General features: G+C 49.6%; 8 protein-coding genes across 8 annotated transcripts; 6 read left to right on the forward strand and 2 right to left on the reverse strand.

Moving 5' to 3' along the window:
• Nucleotides 1–446: 446 nt before the first annotated feature.
• CCOS01_09117 (uncharacterized protein) lies at nucleotides 447–2,466 on the forward strand (the record flags this gene model as incomplete). Its single annotated transcript, XM_060457277.1, has 2 exons — nucleotides 447–2,283; nucleotides 2,336–2,466. 2 exons carry the CDS (start codon nucleotides 447–449, stop codon nucleotides 2,464–2,466), a joined length of 1,968 nt encoding a protein of 655 aa, XP_060311977.1.
• Nucleotides 2,467–3,225: 759 nt separating this feature from the next.
• Nucleotides 3,226–4,935, reverse strand: CCOS01_09118 (uncharacterized protein; the record flags this gene model as incomplete). Its single annotated transcript, XM_060457278.1, has 3 exons — nucleotides 3,226–3,502; nucleotides 3,576–4,202; nucleotides 4,271–4,935. The coding sequence occupies 3 exons, from the start codon at nucleotides 4,933–4,935 to the stop codon at nucleotides 3,226–3,228; spliced, it is 1,569 nt and encodes a 522-aa protein (XP_060311978.1).
• Nucleotides 4,936–6,369: 1,434 nt separating this feature from the next.
• Nucleotides 6,370–8,790, forward strand: CCOS01_09119 (dipeptidyl-peptidase 3; the record flags this gene model as incomplete). The annotated part of the gene is made up of 8 exons (XM_060457279.1): nucleotides 6,370–6,467; nucleotides 6,518–6,713; nucleotides 6,762–7,539; nucleotides 7,590–7,639; nucleotides 7,698–8,133; nucleotides 8,194–8,267; nucleotides 8,325–8,348; nucleotides 8,404–8,790. The coding sequence occupies 8 exons, from the start codon at nucleotides 6,370–6,372 to the stop codon at nucleotides 8,788–8,790; spliced, it is 2,043 nt and encodes a 680-aa protein (XP_060311979.1).
• Nucleotides 8,791–10,283: 1,493 nt separating this feature from the next.
• On the forward strand, nucleotides 10,284–11,192 carry CCOS01_09120 (uncharacterized protein; the record flags this gene model as incomplete). The annotated part of the gene is made up of 1 exon (XM_060457280.1): nucleotides 10,284–11,192. One exon carries the CDS (start codon nucleotides 10,284–10,286, stop codon nucleotides 11,190–11,192), a length of 909 nt encoding a protein of 302 aa, XP_060311980.1.
• Nucleotides 11,193–14,171: 2,979 nt separating this feature from the next.
• CCOS01_09121 (uncharacterized protein) lies at nucleotides 14,172–15,128 on the forward strand (the record flags this gene model as incomplete). Its single annotated transcript, XM_060457281.1, has 1 exon — nucleotides 14,172–15,128. One exon carries the CDS (start codon nucleotides 14,172–14,174, stop codon nucleotides 15,126–15,128), a length of 957 nt encoding a protein of 318 aa, XP_060311981.1.
• A 674-nt stretch (nucleotides 15,129–15,802) lies between these two features.
• On the forward strand, nucleotides 15,803–16,350 carry CCOS01_09122 (uncharacterized protein; the record flags this gene model as incomplete). Its single annotated transcript, XM_060457282.1, has 4 exons — nucleotides 15,803–15,843; nucleotides 15,902–16,017; nucleotides 16,074–16,147; nucleotides 16,204–16,350. 4 exons carry the CDS (start codon nucleotides 15,803–15,805, stop codon nucleotides 16,348–16,350), a joined length of 378 nt encoding a protein of 125 aa, XP_060311982.1.
• A 693-nt stretch (nucleotides 16,351–17,043) lies between these two features.
• Nucleotides 17,044–18,926, forward strand: CCOS01_09123 (carboxylesterase; the record flags this gene model as incomplete). The annotated part of the gene is made up of 3 exons (XM_060457283.1): nucleotides 17,044–17,369; nucleotides 17,421–17,838; nucleotides 17,886–18,926. The coding sequence occupies 3 exons, from the start codon at nucleotides 17,044–17,046 to the stop codon at nucleotides 18,924–18,926; spliced, it is 1,785 nt and encodes a 594-aa protein (XP_060311983.1).
• A 182-nt stretch (nucleotides 18,927–19,108) lies between these two features.
• On the reverse strand, nucleotides 19,109–21,150 carry CCOS01_09124 (fungal specific transcription factor domain-containing protein; the record flags this gene model as incomplete). The annotated part of the gene is made up of 3 exons (XM_060457284.1): nucleotides 19,109–19,943; nucleotides 19,994–20,431; nucleotides 20,555–21,150. The coding sequence occupies 3 exons, from the start codon at nucleotides 21,148–21,150 to the stop codon at nucleotides 19,109–19,111; spliced, it is 1,869 nt and encodes a 622-aa protein (XP_060311984.1).
• Between the last annotated feature and the right edge of the window lie 845 nt (nucleotides 21,151–21,995).

A 21,995-nucleotide genomic window follows, 5' to 3' on the forward strand; every position in this document is an offset into this window, starting at 1 on the left:
ACTCAGGGCAGACAGCTCATGTATACCATGAGTTCACTGTGTGTCTTTCACGGAGTACAGAGGGAGGGGGAGTACTTAAGTAATACTGGGAAAAGATATCAAAATTAATAAACGTCCAGAAATGACATCGAACTTAGAGACCATGTGATTGATCCATGCTGCATTGCCTGAGGGCTACTACCAGGTAGTTGGGTTGCAGATTGCGGAATCAGTTCGCATATCATTCAATGTTGCTATCATGTAGGCAGACTATCAGGCGGAGTTAGACGTAGGATGTAAGCAGGCTCTGCACATATCCACGTCATTGTACATGGTCATCGACCATAGCCTGCTTATTGCATAGAAGCTACCTCCACGTCATAAGTGTCCGCCCGACTTCATCATGGTCCCAGCTCCTTTCGCCAACAACTCTCGCGCAGAATTTCTAGTAGATGTCAGCCGCGGACATGTCGCGCTGGCACGAGACCAATTGCGATCTCCCTCGTGTTGAGGTCGAAGATGGAATCCCCGTCTGTCGGGCGTGTCATCGAACGGCCCAAGCGGTCGAGCCAACAGCAGACGATGTCACGGCCGGTTCAATCCCGGCCATTCCTCCCAATCAGGCAACAGGTATGATGAACCTGTGGTGGCCTCATTCTGTTCCGTATAGGCTTCCGCCAGATGTTGTCAACAGCCACTTCAACAAGTCGGACAAGAGCCAAGAAGGCAGCGAAGTAGCAGAAAGTCTTTGCATTCAAAGGAGACCAACCGGAAAAAATGCCGAAGAAAAACACACTATTCCAGCACTTCATCCATCACCCATCTATCCGAAGACAATCCGATCAGAAGAATTCCGCCTGATCAATTTCCCGGCTGCCGAAACTTGCGATGGTCTTGTACACCTGGACCTTGAAGTTCACGCCTTTGACAATTGCCCCGAATACGAGGCAGTGTCGTATACCTGGGCCGGAGAGGACGATGATGGTGCTTTGAAGCATCCCGTTTACGTCGGTTCCCATTGGGATATCTTATGGCAGACGAAAAATTGCTGGGAGATGCTTCGCTTCGTGCGACCCAAGCGAGGCTTACGAATGCTGTGGGTCGATGCCATTTGCATCAATCAGGCCAATGTCGCCGAGCGTAACGGCCAGGTTGCGAACATGGCGCGAATCTACTCAGAATGCGTTCGTTGTGTCGTGTACCTCGGACCCGATATCGCTATACGCCCTGATGAGGACTACCCTCGACGAAGACGACTCCATGAACTAGAAATGGGCTTAACAGTACCTAAGTTTCCTACACATTCGACAGTGCCCCAGCCTATGTTAAGACTAAAAGCTATACTTGGGCGCAAATACTTCTCTCGCGTCTGGGTAGTACAAGAGCTACTCCTCTCACACAACGTCGTTATTCGCATTGGTGACGTTGACTTTTGGATCGACCCAATTGGTGCGTCTTATTTTTCAATGAAGGCCTCCAGTTGGAAGTGGGAAAAAACATACGCTCCCTGGGCTCAGCATCTGACACAGGGTCAACCTATGTCGAAAGACCTCACTGAGCTCTTATTACTCACTTCAAAGTCACACTCTACTGATCCTCGCGACCGCGTATTTGGTGTATTTGGAATTTTGCCTAAATCTGGGGACCATTCAACTCGGCGTTACGCAGGTACACCGTTGCTGTCGGAGAATGGCCTAAAAGCCGACTACTCGTTATCAGCAAATCAAGTTTTCATCGGCACTTTCGCATACTCCTTGTTGGTCCTCAAGAAACTAGAGGTGTTATACCAGGCCTGTGGGCTCACAGGCCGTGCCCGAGACTATCCCTCCTGGGCCCCAGACTGGAGATGCAAGGACTGGAGTGCTATCTTCAGCCCTCCCAGAACCGTTGGCAGACTGAAGCACATCTGTGAGATAATCTCGAGGGAAAGTCCCACATATCAAGTCAAAAGCACCGCGTTCGAGTCATTGGGCTCTGGAATTGACTGGATTGAGGCAAACAAATCATGGCACCAAGGAGCCTTTGTCAATAGTGCCACGGGAGCCTTGAATGTGAATCTAACGCAATTCTTCACCTTCAAGACTAGACCGATTCGTATTGCCCGAATGCAGGCCTATCACATCTTCGTCATGCAACCTGAAGGCGCCAACGCAGCCTACATCCTATCAGAGTTTCGCCTCGACAAGCTCATGGGTCTCGGAAACGAGAAAATGTTTGTCTTGAATGCGAGCGAGACTGACAAGATTTTCCTCGTCCTACAGCCCATAGGAAATTCAAAGACAGATTTTGCGCTCGTTGCGTCCTGTCCATATGCCTTCATTGGGCAACCTGGCCATCTAGATTCATCTGAAAAAAGACATGGCCCATCCTCCAGTGGCTGGAATCTCCTCAAAGTTCTTCAATCAAGCCTCTTCGACTCTCTCAAGAGACTTCAAGAAATTTGCCTTGAAAATATCGTGGATAGTCACGATCACGGTGGTGAAGTGAGAAGGCGTTTGCTCCCCCATGCACGATTTTACCGTGATCTGGTACCTCTATACCTCAGACTGGTTGCTGATGATCAACCTGGCGTGACTCGGTCTGAAACCACAGCTGAGTTCTACCTTCGGTGGCTGACGGACCGGTATGTGCCCCGGGTGGAGGGAGAATCTGTGATATTCAAGTTCAGCATGCGTGAGTGGATAAGAAGCCACGAGGTGACGGGAAATGCGCCAGATAGTCGGACCCAGCAGGCTGTAGATTGGTACCTCTCTACAGTTCGATTGGAATGGAATGACTCGAAGGTTGTTCCCGAGAACTATCAAAATCCATGGGAATTTCGGGTTGCAGGTCAAGGTTGGAAACCAGCTCTGATGACTCAATGGGACTTGGAGAGACATCATAACCGATACTCGAAATCGTTACTGGCAGAGTGGGTTGAAGTACGATGCCCAATTTCCAACTTTGAAGACTGGATCTCGATAAACAGAAAGTCATCACTGTACCATCTCCTTTCGGCAATCCACAGGGCTTCAAGGGAAACAGGGGAAGGTCTTTCGGATCTTATTTCAAGAAAGCCGAAAGAAAGTGATCGCTATGTGGGTTGTATATCGAGGCCAGAGGACATGGAACTTTGGAATGAGCTAGGAATCTATGGTAGCACGTACATGGTCAGTATCTCGTGATGGAAGTTTTCTCATACAGAGTTGTATTTTTGATCTACATTCAATTTGGAAAGACGTCTCCCACGGTGAGATATCTACCGGTCTAATGGCCTAACGCTGCAAGCCGTGCAATCTCATCAGCTGCAACATCACGTCCTGGGCGACTTATAGTTCTCTGTATCTTCTTTGCGTTTTGGCTCATCGATAAGCTGGCAGAGCCGCCGTCGACCAGTTTCAGAAATGCGCTGCTGAGTTCGCTGAGCGAGAAAGCAGGAGCAGATTTCCTGTTGCCCCAAACTCCAATGTTGATCGCTTCCACACGTGCAGCGTAGTTATAGAGATCTAACCAGGCAGGAAGGATGAGCTGCGGTACTCCGGTACTAAAAGGCCAAGCATCAGTAAGATACATGTTGTAACAGCACATGTGCACGACGCAACTGAGCCGAGACTTACCTAATAGCTTCGTGATAACAGTTCGCACCACCGTGATGGACAGAGGCAACAATGTTCCCCGTCTCCAGCAATGCAGTCGGGTCAACCGTCAACCACTTTGAGACCCTGAGTCGATCGCTTCTAATGAACACATCGACCAGAGGTTTCCAGTCCTCGTCCTTGAGACTGGCGGCTCTATTGAGCTTCCACAGAACCTGAACATTCGTACGCTCCATGACGACCTTCAATGCACCAGCCATATCTTGAGCCCTCCCTATGTCGTATTCGAACAGACTACCTAGATTGACGAGCACGGTCGGTGCCTTAGCCAACCAGGCGGCCAGTTCGGGATCTTGCTCTTCTGCCGAGGTACCCGAGATGACAATGGGTCCTGTAGTAGTGACATTGGCGGGAAGGAAATCGAGAGGAATGGCCGCCGCCGGGGTGTGTTGGGTAATGAATGCGCCTTTTCCAGGCTGATGGATATTAAAGAAGTTGATTGGGTCTTTTAGTCCATGACTGGCAAGAAATTTACGTTTCTCGTTGAGCTCTGCATTAAACATCATTGTCCATGCGAAACTTCCCATCTGGTAAATGTTCGTAGGGATATCTCGCCAAGGAACGGGAAACTCGTGACCGGAGCCAACCCTAGAGAACATGTCAGTCTGCACTGCTGTGCTGTGAGGTCGGAGATAATAGACTGAATGTCGGCTTACGCTGGGAACTTCCAAAATCCCTTCAGCCATGGCTGATCCCCGGCGAAGCAGTCAGCTAGGACGTTCGGTGATAAAATTGCGTGCAGGCGCCCGTCTCCCCGTGTTGCATCCATCCCTGGTCGGTGAAACATGTCAAGTACCACGATCGCAGGATCAATATTTCTGATATGATCCCTTATGCTCTCGTATATCAGGAGATGATCTTCCCCAGACCATGGCGAGATGAATTGCGCCATATCTTCATTCAGACCCGTCAGCCCTGCGACCCCGGGCGGCTGCATCCAGCTTAACGAGGAATTCCGCCCAGACGCCTCCTGGAAGTTCGGGCCCGGTAGGTCATGGAATACAACAGAACGGGCTTGCGGTGTCTTTCTGCGTGCGTAGGTAGTTATTCTGTCGATCTTGGGCTTGATTTTGGACCATGACGCGAAGTGAATAGTGATATCTGGGTGGCGCTCGAGAAGGGAGTAAACAGTTGCGACGTGGACATTCGAAAGACCGTGCTCAATGTTGGTGATGAAGAGAGCGGTATTGTTCTTTCCGATGACGGGAGTGAACTGTTCACTTTGGGCTCCTAGACCACGGCGAAAGGATATAACCGCAGCGATGAGGCCCACGATACATGCGATGAAGGGTTTGGCGCGTTTGAAAGCAGTGGCTGCCATGTTGACACCGTACGAAGGATCTTTCAGAATCAAGTCCAAGGCAAAAGAGCGCGAACAAGGCGAAGGAAACAGGAATCCTGTGCTCTTATGTAGCGGAGCCGAGACTAGTTCAAAACATCGCTCGATCAGGGGTTGAAGCAATGATCAGCCCTCTTTAGCATTGTACATGCTCGTAAATGTTGATAAGACACTACGGCCTCTTGCAGGCGCCGTCAGCTTACATGTAAAGGCCTGAGTGGATAACGCATCCGATTTCGCGCTGTATATGTGTTGTCGGCTTATTGTGGACACTTACCAGGTCACAATCGGTGTGACGAACCGATAACTCGCCTTACGTGAGATGTTACCGTTAGATTTACGGCCCTTACATGATTGCTGCCAAGATATCAGCTCATTCAAAGACAGCAAGTCCCGATTGATAAGATCAGCAGATTATCCACGAAGGAATGCCTACTCGCACCCACCTTCCCAATGTAGATTCTAAGGTCTGACGCAACATGAAGGTAAGATGACATATGCCACGCGTTAGCGACAGAAAGAAAGAACTCACCAATCTTCCGCACAGACTCTGAAACAATTTCTTTTCGGCTGGGATGAGTAGGCTTGAGTACTCGGTGATTTACAGGGAGTTATGGGCAACGCTCCTCATGATATATGCTCTTGACTTAGCGTTCCCTCAGAACATGAAATAAGAAGCTTGAAACAATTGATAGTCACATGCAGACTCGAATACGCATCCTAGGTCGTCTTGTCCTGCCCCGATCAGATGAACAAATTTCGTGCCTATACCATTGTCATAATTCCTGAATAGAACCTTCCGTCGATAATATAGGCGACCTGCACATTCGGAACCACTTAATAATACTACCTGAGGTGACACGCACTTGTCAACCAGCAAGGTATCCTTCCCTGTACAAGAGGTCATTCGCGATTGCACGGCGCCAGAACGACAAGAAACATGCATCGTGAAGAAATTTGTCCAAGCAGATAAGTACATTGTTAAGTGCCTTTTGTGTCGTTGTGATCTTATTGTGATTGGGCTGCTTGATTGGGGCACGGAAACCGCAACTTTCCGATGATCGAGGTTAGCGCCCTCTGCCCTTGCCCGTCAACCCGGCGCGGAACAAACCAACGTTCAACCAACCCAACCAACAAACAACAAGGTCATATCCGGAAACCATTGATCTTTCAGAATATTATTGGCATTTCCGCGAGCCCAATCAGCTCTGCAGTATATAGATCAATGCATCTTCCTAGTGGTACGACAGTCACTGCGGGGCCGCCTACCCAAACAAGCACCCCGCACCTGGCATTGATAACAGCACTCAGTCTTAAGGAGAGAGTCTTTCATTTTTCCTCACATGCAGATATAACCCAAGCTTTTCAAAGTTTTCGGGGCATAGCGCACATATTCTGCCTTCGTTGGGAGCTATCATGGAGGTTCAGTCCGTCCAGGTCTTTCGATTGGACGTCAGGTCGCAATTTGAAGGCTTGAGCAAGTCGCAGCAGAGATATGCCCATCATATGGCACGGTAAGTGATGACATGAAAGAGACACGACTGCTTCGCTGACACTCAAGAAGTGCAGCATGGCACGGGGCGAGAATTGTTCTACGACAAACCTCGCCAGAATCGCTGAAAATATTTGACTTCATCCTCGAGCTTCACGCGGCGTGGAATGGCGGTTGGGATCAACTTGCTGATGAGATTGGAATCGAAGAGATGTACCAATTCCTCACTTACGCGGCAACCTTTTTGTCCAACTTAGGCAACTACTATGTTTGTCGTCGCAAAACTCAGTTGAGTCGATTCCGCTAACTATTTTAGGGATCCGGCGACCAGAAGTTCATCCCAGCCATCCCTAGGGCCGTCTTCGCAAAAATTGCAACCAAGTCTGACAGACTTCAAGCTTTGTATAGCTCGTTTGCTGACGCTGTCTATTCATCACCGCCCTTCAGTCTTGGATACCCGGGGGATACCACTCAAAGCACTTACTACCCGGGAAACCATATCACTAAAGAGGAAATCGCAATGGTCTCTCAAGTCTTGGAACAAAAGTCTATTCTCCCAGAGAACACCAGATTGAGAAAACTAGACGGAGATGCCGGATTTGAATTGCAGATCGCTTCTTCCGATGACGGAAGTCTTGGTGTTTTGCCGTTGTCTGATGGGAGAGGCAGCGTCAAGCTCGTGATGGGAGACCATGCAGCTGAGCTGGAGAAAATGTGCGTCGAGTTAACACATGCGGCGAAATTCGCATCCAACGAGCTCCAGAAAGTTTTCATCAAAGAGTACGTTGAGAGCTTCAGGACCGGAAGTCTCGCCAAGTATCGAGAATCACTGCGAAACTGGGTGAAGGATAAGGCGCCGGAGATCGAAAACATCTTCGGCTTCGTTGAGCCGTACAGAGATCCACATGGAATACGAGCTGAGTTTGAGGGTCTTGTTGCGATCGCAGACGCCGCAGAAACAAGGAAACTGGCAAGACTGGTCGAGAATTCGACACAATTCATTCGGAAGCTACCTTGGGCCAGTCCCGAAAACGACGGAAAGGGGGTATTTGAGAAGTCTTTGTTTGACCCACCTGATCTCTCAAGCATACACAGTAAGTTCCTGCGGAAATTAAGGAAACATCAACTTGCTGACATTCCAAAGCGCTGGCATATTGCTCCAGTATCATATTTCCGGGAATCAACCTACCCAACGTACTCTTTTCCAGATTCCAGCTTGGTCAGCTATCGGCACGAGCTAACTTAGTGATAGTACAACGATATTAGGCAAGACACAGGATTCAAGAATGTCATCATTTCTAATCGCATGGTTGCGGAGAGTAAGGCACAGGGTTACCCATTCATCGAAGACTCCGAAGAAGCCGCATTCCGCAGAGCTAAGTTCCCAACCTACTATTGGTGGGTTGTTCTGCACGAGCTTCTTGGACATGGCACAGGCCGGATGATGGTTGAAACGACAGAAGGGGACTACAACTTCGACATTCAGAACCCGCCCATCAATCCTCTCGATGATAACCCAATCAAATCCTGGTATAAGCCTGGACAGACTTGGACCGGTCAATTTGGAGATCTCGCCACAACAGTTGATGAGTGCAGAGCAGAGCTAGTTGGGGCGTACCTGATGGATGACAAAGATCTTCTGAAAGTTCTTGGATTTACAGATGCCACAGACGTGACAGCTGACGATAGTGAGAAGACATTGGCAATGTTTGGCACCATTCAGAGGGCTGACGTGCACGGTTGAATAGTCGCGTACAACATGTACCAGCAACTGGGTGTGGATGGCCTGCGTGGTCTTGCCAACTACAATGTCGATAGCAAGGTACGGTTGGGAGAACATATCTATCAAATTGGAATATTCGCTGACATCTGCTCATAGCGCTGGGGTCAAGCCCATAGTCGTGTAAGCACAAGACGCAGGTATTCAATGCGGAGACCACATACTGACAAATTGACAGGCACACTTCGCAATTCTGAACTGGCTACTCAAGGACGGCGGGGACTGTGTGGAAATTGAACATGACAAGACTGCTGAAACTCTGACAGTCAGAGTTGACAGAGCAAAGATTTCCACTCATGGAAAGCCAGCACTTGGGAGGATGCTCTTACATTTGCACATGTACCGTTGCACAGCAGATGTACAGGCATGTCGAGTTTACTACGAGATGCTTTCGACATTGACTCCGAAGCATCTGGAATGGCGGAAGGTGGTGGTGGCTAGCAAGCCACCGCCACTTGTGTTTGTCCATGCCAATACGTCTCTGGAAGAGGATGAGGTTACTTTGAGAGAGTACGAGCCCACAGTTGAAGGTCTCATACAGAGCTGGGCCGAGCGCCATATCTAAACTGCAACCAAGTCTTAGAGCTTTGTAAGCATTGTTAAACGATTGTAATGGTTACATGTATCAAAGAGTCTGACCCCATACAATCTTGGATAGTGAAAGCCGATAACAATCTTAATGTCCCGGATGAAGTCAGTGCTAAAAAGGTCAAAACAACTTGTAGAGTCACGATGGTTCGGCTGAAGACGGAAAAGAGACGGCTTTCTTTTTTCTTTTTCGGTCAATGCACTTGATAGTTGTGCGGTCGAGCTATTTTATCTCTTAATTGGCCCCTCGTCCGACACATTCCTGTTGACCTTGAGGCATTTTGGGGCAAAACAAAACCGTGCCAATGAGGCAGATAGCTGAGTATGATAGAAGTGGCGAAGCATTGGGAAAAGAGTGTAGCTTTCTGGCCTCAACTGCGATTCTAGCTGGAAGTATGCATAATCCTTGACGAGGAAGCATTTCGGCACGGATGCACCTTGCCCTGGTTACTCACATTACATTGAGAGGGTTGGAAACCATTGAATGGGAGCCTCCTTTAAGTCCGGCATATTCCGAGTCATCTCCGAGTTGGAAATCGTGACCTAGTGAAATAAGAGATCTGGAACATCCTTCCGAATTTAAGAAGACAAAAAAAAAGAAAACCAATATAGCACCAGGTACTCACTGGTGGTCCCCGACGCGACTACCAATCTGGCCCTCAAAAGGCCTATATATGGGTAGGTACTTAGCAACGCAAAAATGATATAGGTTACTATCACTAGTAGGCAACGAAGGAAAGCCCAGACCCTACCTGCGAGGGAAGGAAGGGGGGGAGGGGGCTGGTTTCAACACTGCTCATTCAGTGTGTGTGTATGGTGCCTCAAGCTGTACAATCCCCTACCGAAAATAGTACTTTACGGGCCAGGGTCATTAGGATCTGTTGAGCATTCCTTACGTACCTTCCTCTATGCGTCTTTCTCCAGTGTGGTCTCATCCTGAACGCATATAACCACTTTGAACGTCAGAAAATCAGGGATTCAGAACAGTATTTTGGGCAAAACACAGGAAGACTTGGAAAATATCGAGCAGAACTGACACTCGAGAATCTGTATATAGTGGAAGCATGCTGCTTATATAAGGATGGAGTCCCAACAGAGTTTGCAAGTACGACAAAGAAATTGAACACTGTTGGAACCCCCCCCCCCCCCTACCCGCGTAGGTAAGCAAAGCACGTCTCTTAACGAGCGAACTAGCGACGGCGCGGATACGACCGCACGGCGCAGACAGCCGCCTGTCGTCCAGCCCACCCATTCTCACTCGTTGCGACTCCCCATCCCGTTCCGCCATCAGGCTGCATCTTGAATCTCTTTCTCCCCCTTCAATCTTTCTGCGGCCTTTGTTTTTTGTCTCAAAACATTTGTCTTGCCCTGAGAATCATTTCAAGCCTACGGCATACAAAGTTGTGGAAGACGTCAGACCCGCCCCCGCGATTGATCTTCCCGTCACTTCGAAGTCGCATCGGACCCATAATGGCCTCCTCCACCGCAACCACAGAGATGGAGCCTCTCATCAACTCTAACCCGGGGCTGCAATCCTACTACTCGTCGCTCGAGTCCCGTATCGGCTATCGCCTGGTTCTGGGAGGAACACGGCACTTCGGCTATTGGGATAATGACACCTACTTCCCCTTCCCCCTTAGTCGCGGCCTACGGGCCATGGAGGACAAAATGGCTGACGTCCTGAACTTGCCTGAAGGATCAACGGTTTTGGATGCTGGCTGCGGAAATGGTCATGTTGCAAAACACCTCGCCAGCAAGCATGGCCTCCGAATCGAGGCGTTCGATGTCATCCAGCGCCATGTAGAGAGGGCGAGGAAGACCATCAAAAAGGCTGGTCTCGAGAACCAGGTGACTGTCAACAGGAGGGATTACCACCACTTAGAGTCGCTGGCAAGCGAGTCGTTTGATGGCATCTACACCATGGAGACCCTTGTTCATGCCACGGACCCGGAGACTGTTCTGGCGGGCTTCTTCCGACTGCTTAAGCCCGGCGGCCATCTCGCCAACTTTGAGTACGACCATGAGTTCATCGAGGATTCTCCGGAAGTCATGGCCGATAACATGCGCAAAATCAACGAGTATGCCGCCATGCCGACAAACGACCGGTCACATCCGGGCGTTTTCAGGCAGCTGATGGAGGAAGCGGGCTTTGTGGATGTTGAGGTTCGCGATTTCTCCGAGAACATCCGCCCGCTGTGCCGTCTGTTCTTCCTCCTTGGAATTATCCCTTACATCTTCATCAAGGCCTTTGGCCTCGAGCGCTACTTCATCAACACCGTCGCTGGTGTGGAGAGTTACCGGGGCAAGGGTCGCTGGAGGTTCGTCGCCATTTCGGCTACCAAGCCTGGAGAGACCATTGAACCCCCGAAGTCTCGATGAAAACTTGACCCACTAGCACTGAGGGATCTGGAGTTATGCGAAAGCTAGCAACTGTGTTGAATTCCAAGGAACGCTGGACTTAACAAGGGCCGTTTGAACGACTCCAGACATGGGAGAAACAGTTTCGGGGGAGAAGATAATCAATTTAGTAGGAAGTGCCGCGGAAAGATGAGGGATGGTGAACCTGAAGTGGTCATCTTACTAGAGTACACCACTCACGATCAATCCAATGAAGCCGAGTCACGACGCAAATCTGTCTACACCGGCCACGTGGGAGCTTTTTGGGGGCATGGCCGCGGAATATGATTGAATGTGATTGTGAACGTTGCAATACGACAATGAAAGCTATTCATAGGCGTGACTGAATCTTCAAGATAATCATACTGTTACCACATGAACTTTGATAAGATTAATCATTACGACTTTCATCGATTTAGATTTGAATAGCATTCAGTGCCGAATGTAAAAGTTTTGGTGACATGACCACCAACACAGCCCGTGAAATGAAATGTTCGACTTTATCCGGGTGTTTCTTGCAGTCATTCTCGGATCTTTCATGAATTCTGAGGAGTCAAACATCACTGTCGATCCCAATAGTTCTCAGCTTTGTATTGTAGAAGACCATATATCAGGTCGTACACGGTGACGCCGAGAGACCACACGACGACGACTGCAGAGTAATGAAGTCATTCGTCTTGGAAGTGTTGTTCTAAAGAAACTATCCCAGCCAAGAACCTCTCAAGGCAGGCTGTGGCGCCCTGTCGCAAGTATCATTATGCTACCAGAAAGGCATCGTAATATTCGATCCGACACATCATAGAAAAAGCAAACAAGCTCTACTCGAAGCATCTTAAAGGATATGAGTACTAAAGTAGCAATTAAAGTAGCAATTAAAGAAAGTACTTATATAGATTTTGTGCTATAGGACTAGTGTAGAATGGGTCGATATGTGGAAGATAAACATCAATCTAGCCTGTATCCTGAGGATAGAACGATTACTAGTAAAGTTCTGATTATTATTCCAGAAAGGGAGACAACCCTATTGAGCCGTAAAGGGGGAGAGGGTGGGGGGATAGGTCTGGCGGGGTGGCCAAGAGCCACGAGCCACCTCACTTAAGAGTCACTCGGCTTCTCCAAACACAACCAGACTACCAAAGATTACACATTAACGGAATATAAGAGACGAAGGTAGCGTCAAATAACCCGCACTGCAGAAAGAGTTTTGTCAACCTGCTACTCCGTTGAAAAAGTAGAGTATACGAAAGCAGTATCTGTTGTCATCAGCTGGAGAAAGTCTCACTCTTTACTCATGTTGTTCGTCCACTGCGGTCTGAAGGGGCACGACCTGATATGCTGCATCCTGTTGCGTGGGGACTGGCAGCGCAGAAGACGGGAAACACCGACAAGGGGAAAGGGTATTACTGGGTTTATAAGGCATCTCGAACAGTCTGTAAAGGGCTAGCTCACACGCTTATGCGTGCAATGGTGGCAATCGACTGGGCGAAGTGCCCAACTTGAGCTGCTTGGAAAAGGCGTGGGCATAACCACAATTTCCCTAACCTGTAGTCTTATTATACTGTCCCTACATGTCATCGGCATCCACGACAGAGGCAAGATAAGCAGTGATTCGACGGCTACACACGTAAAGTATTCAGGGTCCCAACCGACCATGCAATGGCCGAGACATTGCTCGGACCACAGACGTACGACAGACTTCTGGATATCCGCTCAATTGTATTTTAAGAAAAGGATAAGCGGCAAATGGTCGTCATTTTGGTTGGACCTGTGGTCAACATCCGACAGACCCAACCAACAACATTGAAAGGCCAATCACACTACAACTCTGCCAATCAGCATGGCCGGCTCGTCAGAGCCAGGGGTTAATCAGCTGATGTGGACTGACTACCCGGTTGGTACTGCGTACAGCAACTGGAAACACCCTTGACACTCGCCCTGGACGTAAGTACCTGAGAGTAAGGTCCTTAGATCTCTCCTTCACAAGATTGTTGCATAATGCTCTGGCTTCCAAAGCAAAATCTAACGTTTGTCATCTGCACGGGGGTACGACAGTTCAAGTCGATTTCAAGAAACGTATGTGTGTAGCGTCAAGTTCTTATTTAATTGCGAAAGGCTACATGCCTACTGTAAACTGATTGATGAAGACCATGTAGCTCCGGACGAATTGCCAGTGTCATGAGCCGTAATTAGCAATTAGCGGACTACCTAAGTATATCAGAACATCAAAGCAGATACAGCGGCCACTTGGTCAGGCAGAATCTGGCGAATCCCATCCAGAACCAGAACTCATAAGCTTTGGCTCATCGGCCAATCGACCATTGATATAACAGCATTTCAGTTGCCAGGCTAATTTTACTTGCGTTTATGTACACTCCATTTTATTGACGTCTTCGATACAATTTTTGTTGGATACCTTTGCCGTTGCGTATTTGCGGCCGGACCCGTCCACACAAGCGCGCGGCTGCAAGGCGCTCTGTTCCCTTGGTAATAGGGTACTTGCAACCTGCCGACCCCGCCTGAGTGCAGTGGCCACCACGAATTCCAGCGCGCCCACAAAGTCACATCGGCGGCACCGTAGGTGAGTATCATCCCTTAGGTCCGGTAGCCCCAACCCGGGCCAAAGAGCTATCTTTAATCTTCTCTTCTGTGAGCTCCGGGTGCGACAACGAAGCAGATAACGGGAAAGATGTGGATTGAGTGACCCGCTGATCGGATTGAGAATCGTGGGTTGGTGCGGGCACACGTACTCTTCTGAGGAGTCCTCGACGCGCGCGCCTAAGTACTGTAGGTTCTTCGTCTACGTTTGTCACATACACGGCAAGAATCCAAAGAAATATAAAGTGACGCGCCAACATCCTAAGAAGGTCCTGAAGCACCATCCAGGTTTCACTGCAAAACATTGCCTAATACTTTACCTTACCTACTTTTGAATTTCGTACAGAGTCATATCGTCCCAATCTCATGTCCGCCAAGATGTTGACGAATAAGAAGATAGCCCAGCGCAAGGCATACTTTATCATTCCCAATACCCAATATAGGCCTGATGACCAGATTCAACTCGGCCAGCTCATCGAAGACCCTCTTATACCTCACCGACCTTTGGCGCCCCCGATTAGACCGTTCCCTGCAAATGCAGCTAAAGTTCGTTTTGAAAACGACTGGTCCCAGGAAAGATCCATGGAAACTATCGGCGACATTGGTGTCTTTGGTCAGTTTCTCTCTGCAGCCTCTGCAGAGAGTTCAATCAATAGATCGATCGATGTCACACGATCTTGGAGTGCAGCTCGGCTTGAGACAACATTTCTCGACCTGGGAGCGGATAGGGAACATGATTACGTCAAGTCCAGTGTGCAGACGGCAGCAGTGCAAAAGTTGCTCACGAGTGAGACATTTTTCAAGAAGCTGACCGTCAGGAAGAAGGTGTTGTACATGGTCACGGGCATCAAGATCGCGAGGAGTCCCCACCAGATCTCGCATGGGGAGAGCAAGATGAAAGGCGGTGCAGTGAAACTAGGCGCGGACCCTGGGACTGGCGGAGCGGTCATGACTGGCATACAGGGCAGTTTGAGCATTTCCATCAAGGACGTAAAGACTTGCACGCCGCATGACGATTTCGTCTTTGCGTACTGTCTACGCAAAGTCCACGTCAACCTCCGGAATAACAAAACCCAGCTGGGAGATGATGTTCTTGGGGCCGAGATGGACAGAGTCTTCAATCGGATGCACTACAGTCAGAGGAACACGGAAGAAGAAAGCGATGGAGAGGAGCCGCAAGACATAGTTGTACATGTTGACGAGATTCAGAAAATCCTCTTCGAAAAGGATGATTTCGGACACTCTTTGCCGGCTCGGTACGCCAAGAACAATGGCTTTGATGAGATGAATGGCGGCAAATGTATAGTTATAGTGGCAAAATAGCACCGCCGAAACAAAGAAAACTTTCTGGTACATGCTCTTAGCATCCTTGTTATTGAAACGTATTGAATATCATCACCAAAGAAACCAAAAATATCCCATTTCAATATGGCCCTAGACAAAACCTCAGCTTCTAGGCAAGACAAAGAGTCACAGAAGTGGCCTGTCTTCCCAGGTGGATTCTTATCTGATGATTGAGCTACCCTGATATTGAGGTAGTCGTGCTGCCATCTATGCACTCCATTGGAAAAGAACAGGTGGCGTACTGTGCCTCAGAGTTATCTCCTTTTCGATCCTCAAGCGGTGGCAGTCTGTGTGCTTCGAATAAGTTCATCCATCTCGAATCATCCGATCATGAGAAGAGTTTTCGGTCTCAATATTTCATGCTTTCCGTTCATCTAATTTACTTTTGGGGAACGATCGGTCGATGCCGAGCTCAGACTTGCGACGAGAACTCCGACGGATTCGGCAACATCACGGCGGGATATAGTCTCTGTCAGACTTGCTAGTTGAAAACGACTCAAACAAGATGTATATAAATCATGTCCTCCGTGTGAGTACTAGGTCTTCTGGGCCACACCACCTATCCACTACCACCTTATCGCTGTCTTTACCATCTATCGAGCTTTCGTCTCACTTCACTCTTTAAACCAACGATCTTTCTCACTCTTTCTAAAATGCTTCTTAAGTCACTTGGGCTTCTGTTCCTTGCGTCTGTGTAAGTACTTAGCTATATCAACACCAATTTGCCCATAGCTAACTTGAATACGAAACAGAACAGTCGCTGATCTGCACTCTTACTGTGCCTGCCAATATGGTAGAGACAAGGAGCTTGACTTTGAGACTACCAAGAAAGTAGCCGAAGACCCTTGCAGCAACCCATTCACTTGGGGTGAGTTTGCTCTTATCCTCAACTTGATACTTCGGCGGCATACTGACAGCTGGTAGCACCCATCGTCTATCAACCCCATCAGGCACTTACCTGGGCTGCTACAGACAGAGTCAGGTGGCGTGGCTCATACGTAAGTCACATCAAATCGTCTCAGGGTTCGGAAACACGTACTGACATGAACGTTAGTTGCAATGCGCATCAGGAGAAAAGTGCATCGATGGTGATGACTTTGTTCGCCAATGCCGCAAATTCAACCCCAATGCTGATGGGGCTTGTGTTGAGTGCCCCGGCTGGCCATCGCAGAGTGGCAACGGGGAGATCATTTGCAACTAGTCTGCCATCGCGATGGGAAAGGACATGTTTTTGGCTACGGGATTTTGATGTTTCTGAATTGTTTTTGTTTTTGATCGCCTGGTTCTAGTTACATGAGTGCAACTAAATCAAATTTTGGGATGCCCCTTGAGAGAATCGCATCAACGTGAAGAGAACAAAAGTCACATCAATATCATGCACGTTTGTGTATGATTTAGATGAGTCTTGAAGAGCCAAAAGTGAGTCATTGGCATTGGTGTGTCTATATGACTTGGGAGACACGGCCATTCGCTTTGAACGTGCATTCCATCAATTCTGCAGATCAGCGGAGTTGATGTTAAGCTTAACTCGAAGCTCGGAAGCGGCAGCATTTCTCTGCATGGCAGATCGGCATCCGTTCCCCGAGCACGTTCATCTAGGCCACGTTGAAGTCGTCTTTCTTTGAGTGGGGCCGGCGGCACGTCTCGACTCGGGATCCCGAGAGTTTCCCGCGGCGAGGTTCCCCAGCTTATCCCGCCGGCATCTTCTCGAGTGATGGCCGCACCGTGCCCCTTGGCGGCTGGCATCAAACTATCAAGCCGTACTCCCGCATCCGTTGAGGCAGATAATAAGTCATCGCATTCTTGTGTAGACGTCTGTTGGATCTGATACATGTAAGTCGAATCATCTGGTGTAAGGACTTAACGACTCATAGTTTTTTGTCAGATATTTGAGATGTCGAAGACGACAAACCAGGGTCCCAACTGGCGATTGACATTGGGTCTTCCGCTAGCCGTTGCTGGGATTTGCGCCTATCTTTGGACAGGGCAGAATGGAGCTAGCCAGTCGACTACATCAAAGTACAGCTCAATAGCTTCGGTCACGATCAATCAAGGCACTATTGCGGGCAGACTTGTGACCGACGGCACATTCCCAGAACCACTGGAGGGTTTCATGGGAATCCCATATGCACTTCCTCCAGTTGGACAATTGAGATTCAGACATGCAGTCCCGGTGCCGTCTGGGAATGGAACACTGGAGGCATTTGAGCTTGGTCCAAGGTGACTCTGAACCCAATCCTTCGAGAAGTTCAAATGCTAACAGACATGTAGATGCCCGGGAAAGCAGCTTGTTCCTTTCACAGATGACGAATGGCTCGGCCCTGACTGGGAAAGCGAAGACTGTCTGACGATCAATGTGTATCGACCCAAGGGGCACACGGCCGCTGCCAAAAAGCTGCCCGTTGCTGTGATGATTCCTGGCGGGGCCTTCAACCGTGGTGCTGCACGGATGCATAATACCCCGTCTATGCTGGCGTGGTCTGAGGAACCCTGGATCGGCGTGTCGATGCAATATCGAATTGGCGTTGCCGGTGGGATGAACAGTGCACTGACGAAGAAAGAGGGTCTGCTTAACCTCGGACTGAAAGACATGTATGTGGCTTTGGAATGGGTTCAGAAGAATATCGCGGCTTTTGGTGGTGATCCTGATGATGTGACTATCATGGGGTTATCCGCCGCGGCGCATGGAGTTTGTTTGACATACCTCCCAAGTTGGCCGTTGCTGACATCACTTAGATCGGGCATCTCATCATGGATGTCAACCAGAAGAAGACTCTCTTCCATAAAGCCATCATGGACTCGGGAGGCCACACTGCTCGAGTTGTGCATCCGCCTGAGTCTAAGCTGAATGAAGCTCATTTCGAAGAGTTCCTTGAACTCACCGGCTGCGGTAACAGACCTGAGCACGAGATACTCCCCTGTCTTCGAGCACTGCCATCCTCCACAATCATCGAGTCTGGCCAGAAGATATATGAGCAATCCAACCCTTCTGTGCGATGGGCTTGGCAACCGGTGCTAGACGGAGACATCATTTCAAGGCGACCAATCGACGCATGGAAGTCAGGAAAATGGAACAAAGTCCCAATCTTGACAGGATCTGCCCATAATGAAGGAGCAATGTACGTTCCCAAGATGGCATCAACCTCTGAAGACTTTGACAATTTCTTCCGCACACTTTTGCCCCAACTTTCGGACAAGGATATAGCAGATTTGAACAAACTCTACTCAGATCCTTCGAAGAACCCTGACTCGGAATACGTTGAGACTCGACCTCTTGATATTGGATCACAGTACAAGCGCGCCGAAGCTGCGTACGGTCACTATGCGTACACATGCCCCGTTCGTCAGACTGCGATCTGGGGGAGCAAGTCATCAAGTGACCCTCCCGTGTACCTCTACCACTGGGCCTTGAATAAGACGGCACTATACGGCGCCAACCACGGCGACCAGATGCGTTATCAGACTTACAATGCCGAGGTCAGGTCCATTTCACCAAAGCAAGATGAGATTGCCGGCTTCATGCACGCGTACGCAACATCCTTCATTGTTCATGGCGACCCGAACAGGATCAAGGGCAGGTTTGATGGTCGCCCTAAGTGGCTACCCTTTCCAGGCCAGGAAGGCAGAAAGGTAGGGAAGACAATGATCTTCGGTGAGGGCAACGACGAGCGTGCTGGTGGATCTGGTCTGGGGACTTCGGCTGAGTTTTTGGACTACAAGTGGGCGGAGAAAGAGTGCAACTTTTGGTGGAAGCAGACGGAAAACTTCGAAGACTAAGTCAGATGGTCTTATACTCAGCTCGAGTTTTTTCAGCATCGGCCAGGTATGCTTCGTATTGGTTGGAGTCTTCAAGAAATGAGTGAGTACTAAGCGTGAAATGAAGGAAATAGCTCAGTCATTAGTCATATGCCTATCATCTAATATCATACATTGAGGCGTCAAATCGCTCATCAACCACATTAAAACATATCCCATAGATTAGGAAATAGCTCATCAATCATGGGAACATCCGACGACATCATCAGTTGCTGAAACTCCGGAACCGTTGCCGAAGGGCTGTCGGCAGTCTGCAAACGCTCAACAACCTCGCCGTACTGAGCTAAGCAGAGATCACCCAAATCCCATCCCGAGTTTTGTTGGTGAGATTGTAATGAGTCGATCAGGTTCTTTGCCAGCTTTAAGGATGCACTCTGAGCCAAGCCACCGGCGGTGTTCTCGGTTTCCAGAGCGCATCGCAAGAGGAATGTCATTGCTGATGTGAATGCGAATGCACTGACCGGCAGCCAGAAGTCGCTCAAATGGATCTCTTCCAGTTCCTGCACGAGGAGAACAATCTCTTCCGCGGCGCGGCGAACTTGGATGTATCGGTTGGTAAGTGCGTCACCAGGGACAGCGTCTTCCTGCTTCTCGATATCGAGCTCGATCCTCCTGCGGAGTAACACAGTTGAGAGATAAGCCAGTCTCAGGTTCGCCGCGCCGGGGATATGTAGGTTGTTTCCGCGGGTGATGATTCGCCTGACATCGTCGCTAAGGGAGTCTTCCCACTGACCGAGGCTCAGCTCTAAGTCAAGAGATGTCTGGCTGTTATCTTGGTCTCGACCCTGGTTGAGGTCGTAGACATGCTCCAGATACTTATCGAGAACCCCGGTCAAAGTGACCAGACCGATAAAGACCGAAGCGGCCGCTATTTGAGCTTCGCTTGCGTCTTTCCCGGTGAGATACTCCAATGAGGGATCCGGCACGTCGTACTGATAGCGCTTGATTTGGGGTGGCGTTCCATAGGCTAGGCTCAGCCTGCACCTCAGGTTAGTTGTGTTCTACCTTGTTATCGGCGGTAAACTCACCATTTGTCATGAACAACGAGTGCCCACCATATCTTCATTCGTAGACACTTCTCCGGCATGGAGATGTTCCAGTCCACAGGGTCTCTGTTGAGCCCTAATGACTGGGCAAGTGATACAGCGGCGCCGAGCTGGATCTCGTTCATGATCATGGAAGTAGTTGGCCTCCCTCCCACATTGAGGATAATGGCGATAATGGTGGATATTCCCGGCGAAATATGGAGTTCAGAAAATAAGGTTTCTGTGGCTTGGTTCCAGATAAATCGAGAGTCCGGGCAATACTGTGAGGGCAATTCTGGGCTGGTTTTCCAAAAGATCATGGAGTGGGCATAAAGCACGGACAAGAGCGCCGGCGATATTCTATCTCTGGCTGTGTTGAACTGGTGTTTGAATGAAACCTCGTCCAGAAGCGGAAAACATATGTTGACCTTTTGGAAGTAACTACGCGGGTCAGGTCAGCAACGACTCTCAGCGCCCACTTCTGCTTCTGCTAGCACGGCTTCACCATTGACATGGCAATGGCCTGGAGGTGAAGGGCACATTAGCAACACCGCCAGAACTTACAGATCTATAAGTTTCGAAGTCCACGGCTCCAGCATCTTTTCGACAATCTGATATTTTTGCAACGGTGCCGTCTGCCTCGGTGACAGACCATAGGGACGCTTTCGGACTGCTGTAAAGATGACTGGTTTCCGAAGACCCCCGGCCATTGTTGGACGGGGTAACTGGCCCACCTGAGCTCCTGGCCTAGGCTTCACCACACGGATCATCCGTTCGTGGATGCTTGGCTCAGAACTCAGATAGTCAGCCAACACCTGAGTGTCATTTGTAACAGCTGGACCAATGATGTGCGAGTTGTCTTCGTCTTCAGGACTGTCCAGTGCCAGCATCAAATGGGTGTTGTGCGGATCAAGCACAACTTTGGGGCCCGAGCTGGACGTCGTGCTTGTCGGTGGAGAACACGATGCCCCTATGCCACCACCCTGGCTCTGAGGTACAGAGACATGGACCTTGGCTGATGCCAGAGGCTCCCGTCGACATGGCGTGTTTGACTGAGGGGTGCGATAGGATTTCTGGACTTTTCCGGGGTTGAGCGGTGCTCGACCTGCACTGCGAGGAGACGGTGGGAATTCGCAGTCCGTGCCATAGACGTGGCACATTTGACAGGTTGACGACGTGATTCCCTCTTGCTGCTGGCATCTTGACTTGCGCCGCCTGCACTGCAAACAGGCTGGGCGCAAATGGGACCGGTAAGGCCGGGGCGTAGGCTGATCTGTGACCGTGGACATGGTTGCGTGCTTACTGCTCGTTTCTGGCGTTCAGTCGTGGTTTGCAAAGTCCGTTCATCGGCAGACCGCACTCGGGGAAGCTGAGTGGGAGTTGTGTCTTTGATATTTCCCCGCGGAAAGGTCCACAACCACTATCATGGCTAAATCCCGACCAACTCACGCTAACGAAGATAAGTTGTTAGTCAACGCGCAAGCTGATAAGGCGGAGGTTCACCGAAATGTCTCCACTCACTCTTCAACCGTCGATTCAACAGCTTCGGCACCTAAATCTGCTCTCCGGTCTTCATTGGTTTTCCGACAATGGCAATGGCTGCACAGTGTCCACGGCGACTCCACTCCTTCATCATGCCCCCATTTCAACGCGGGGAATTTCCTTCAGACCCAGGACCCTTATCAGCAATTGGGTCTTGCTAGTGAGGACTGCTAGGATATGACGCTGGCTTGGGCAGATAATATCGCCTGACATCTTATCTGTAGCCTATGTTGTCGGGAGTAGGCCGCCGCCCAGAGATATGTTCGAACAGTCGCTATCGGTTAGTCTCTTATCGAGTTGGGGACTTGGTCTTGGGGTTGGTTGAGGAGTCGACAAAGCCAATGCCGGAAACCTTTTACCTCTGAAAATGACAATGAATAAAAGGAGACTCCCGACCTTGGAGTTTGCCGATCCGGGAAAGTCCCGACATCTCGCAATTGTCCGAGCTTGCGACTCAACAATT

The sequence above is a fragment of the Colletotrichum costaricense genome, assembly GCF_030867565.1.
Source record: "Colletotrichum costaricense strain IMI 309622 chromosome Unknown Scaffold_9.1, whole genome shotgun sequence".
Taxonomy (NCBI): Eukaryota; Fungi; Ascomycota; class Sordariomycetes; order Glomerellales; family Glomerellaceae; genus Colletotrichum; species Colletotrichum costaricense.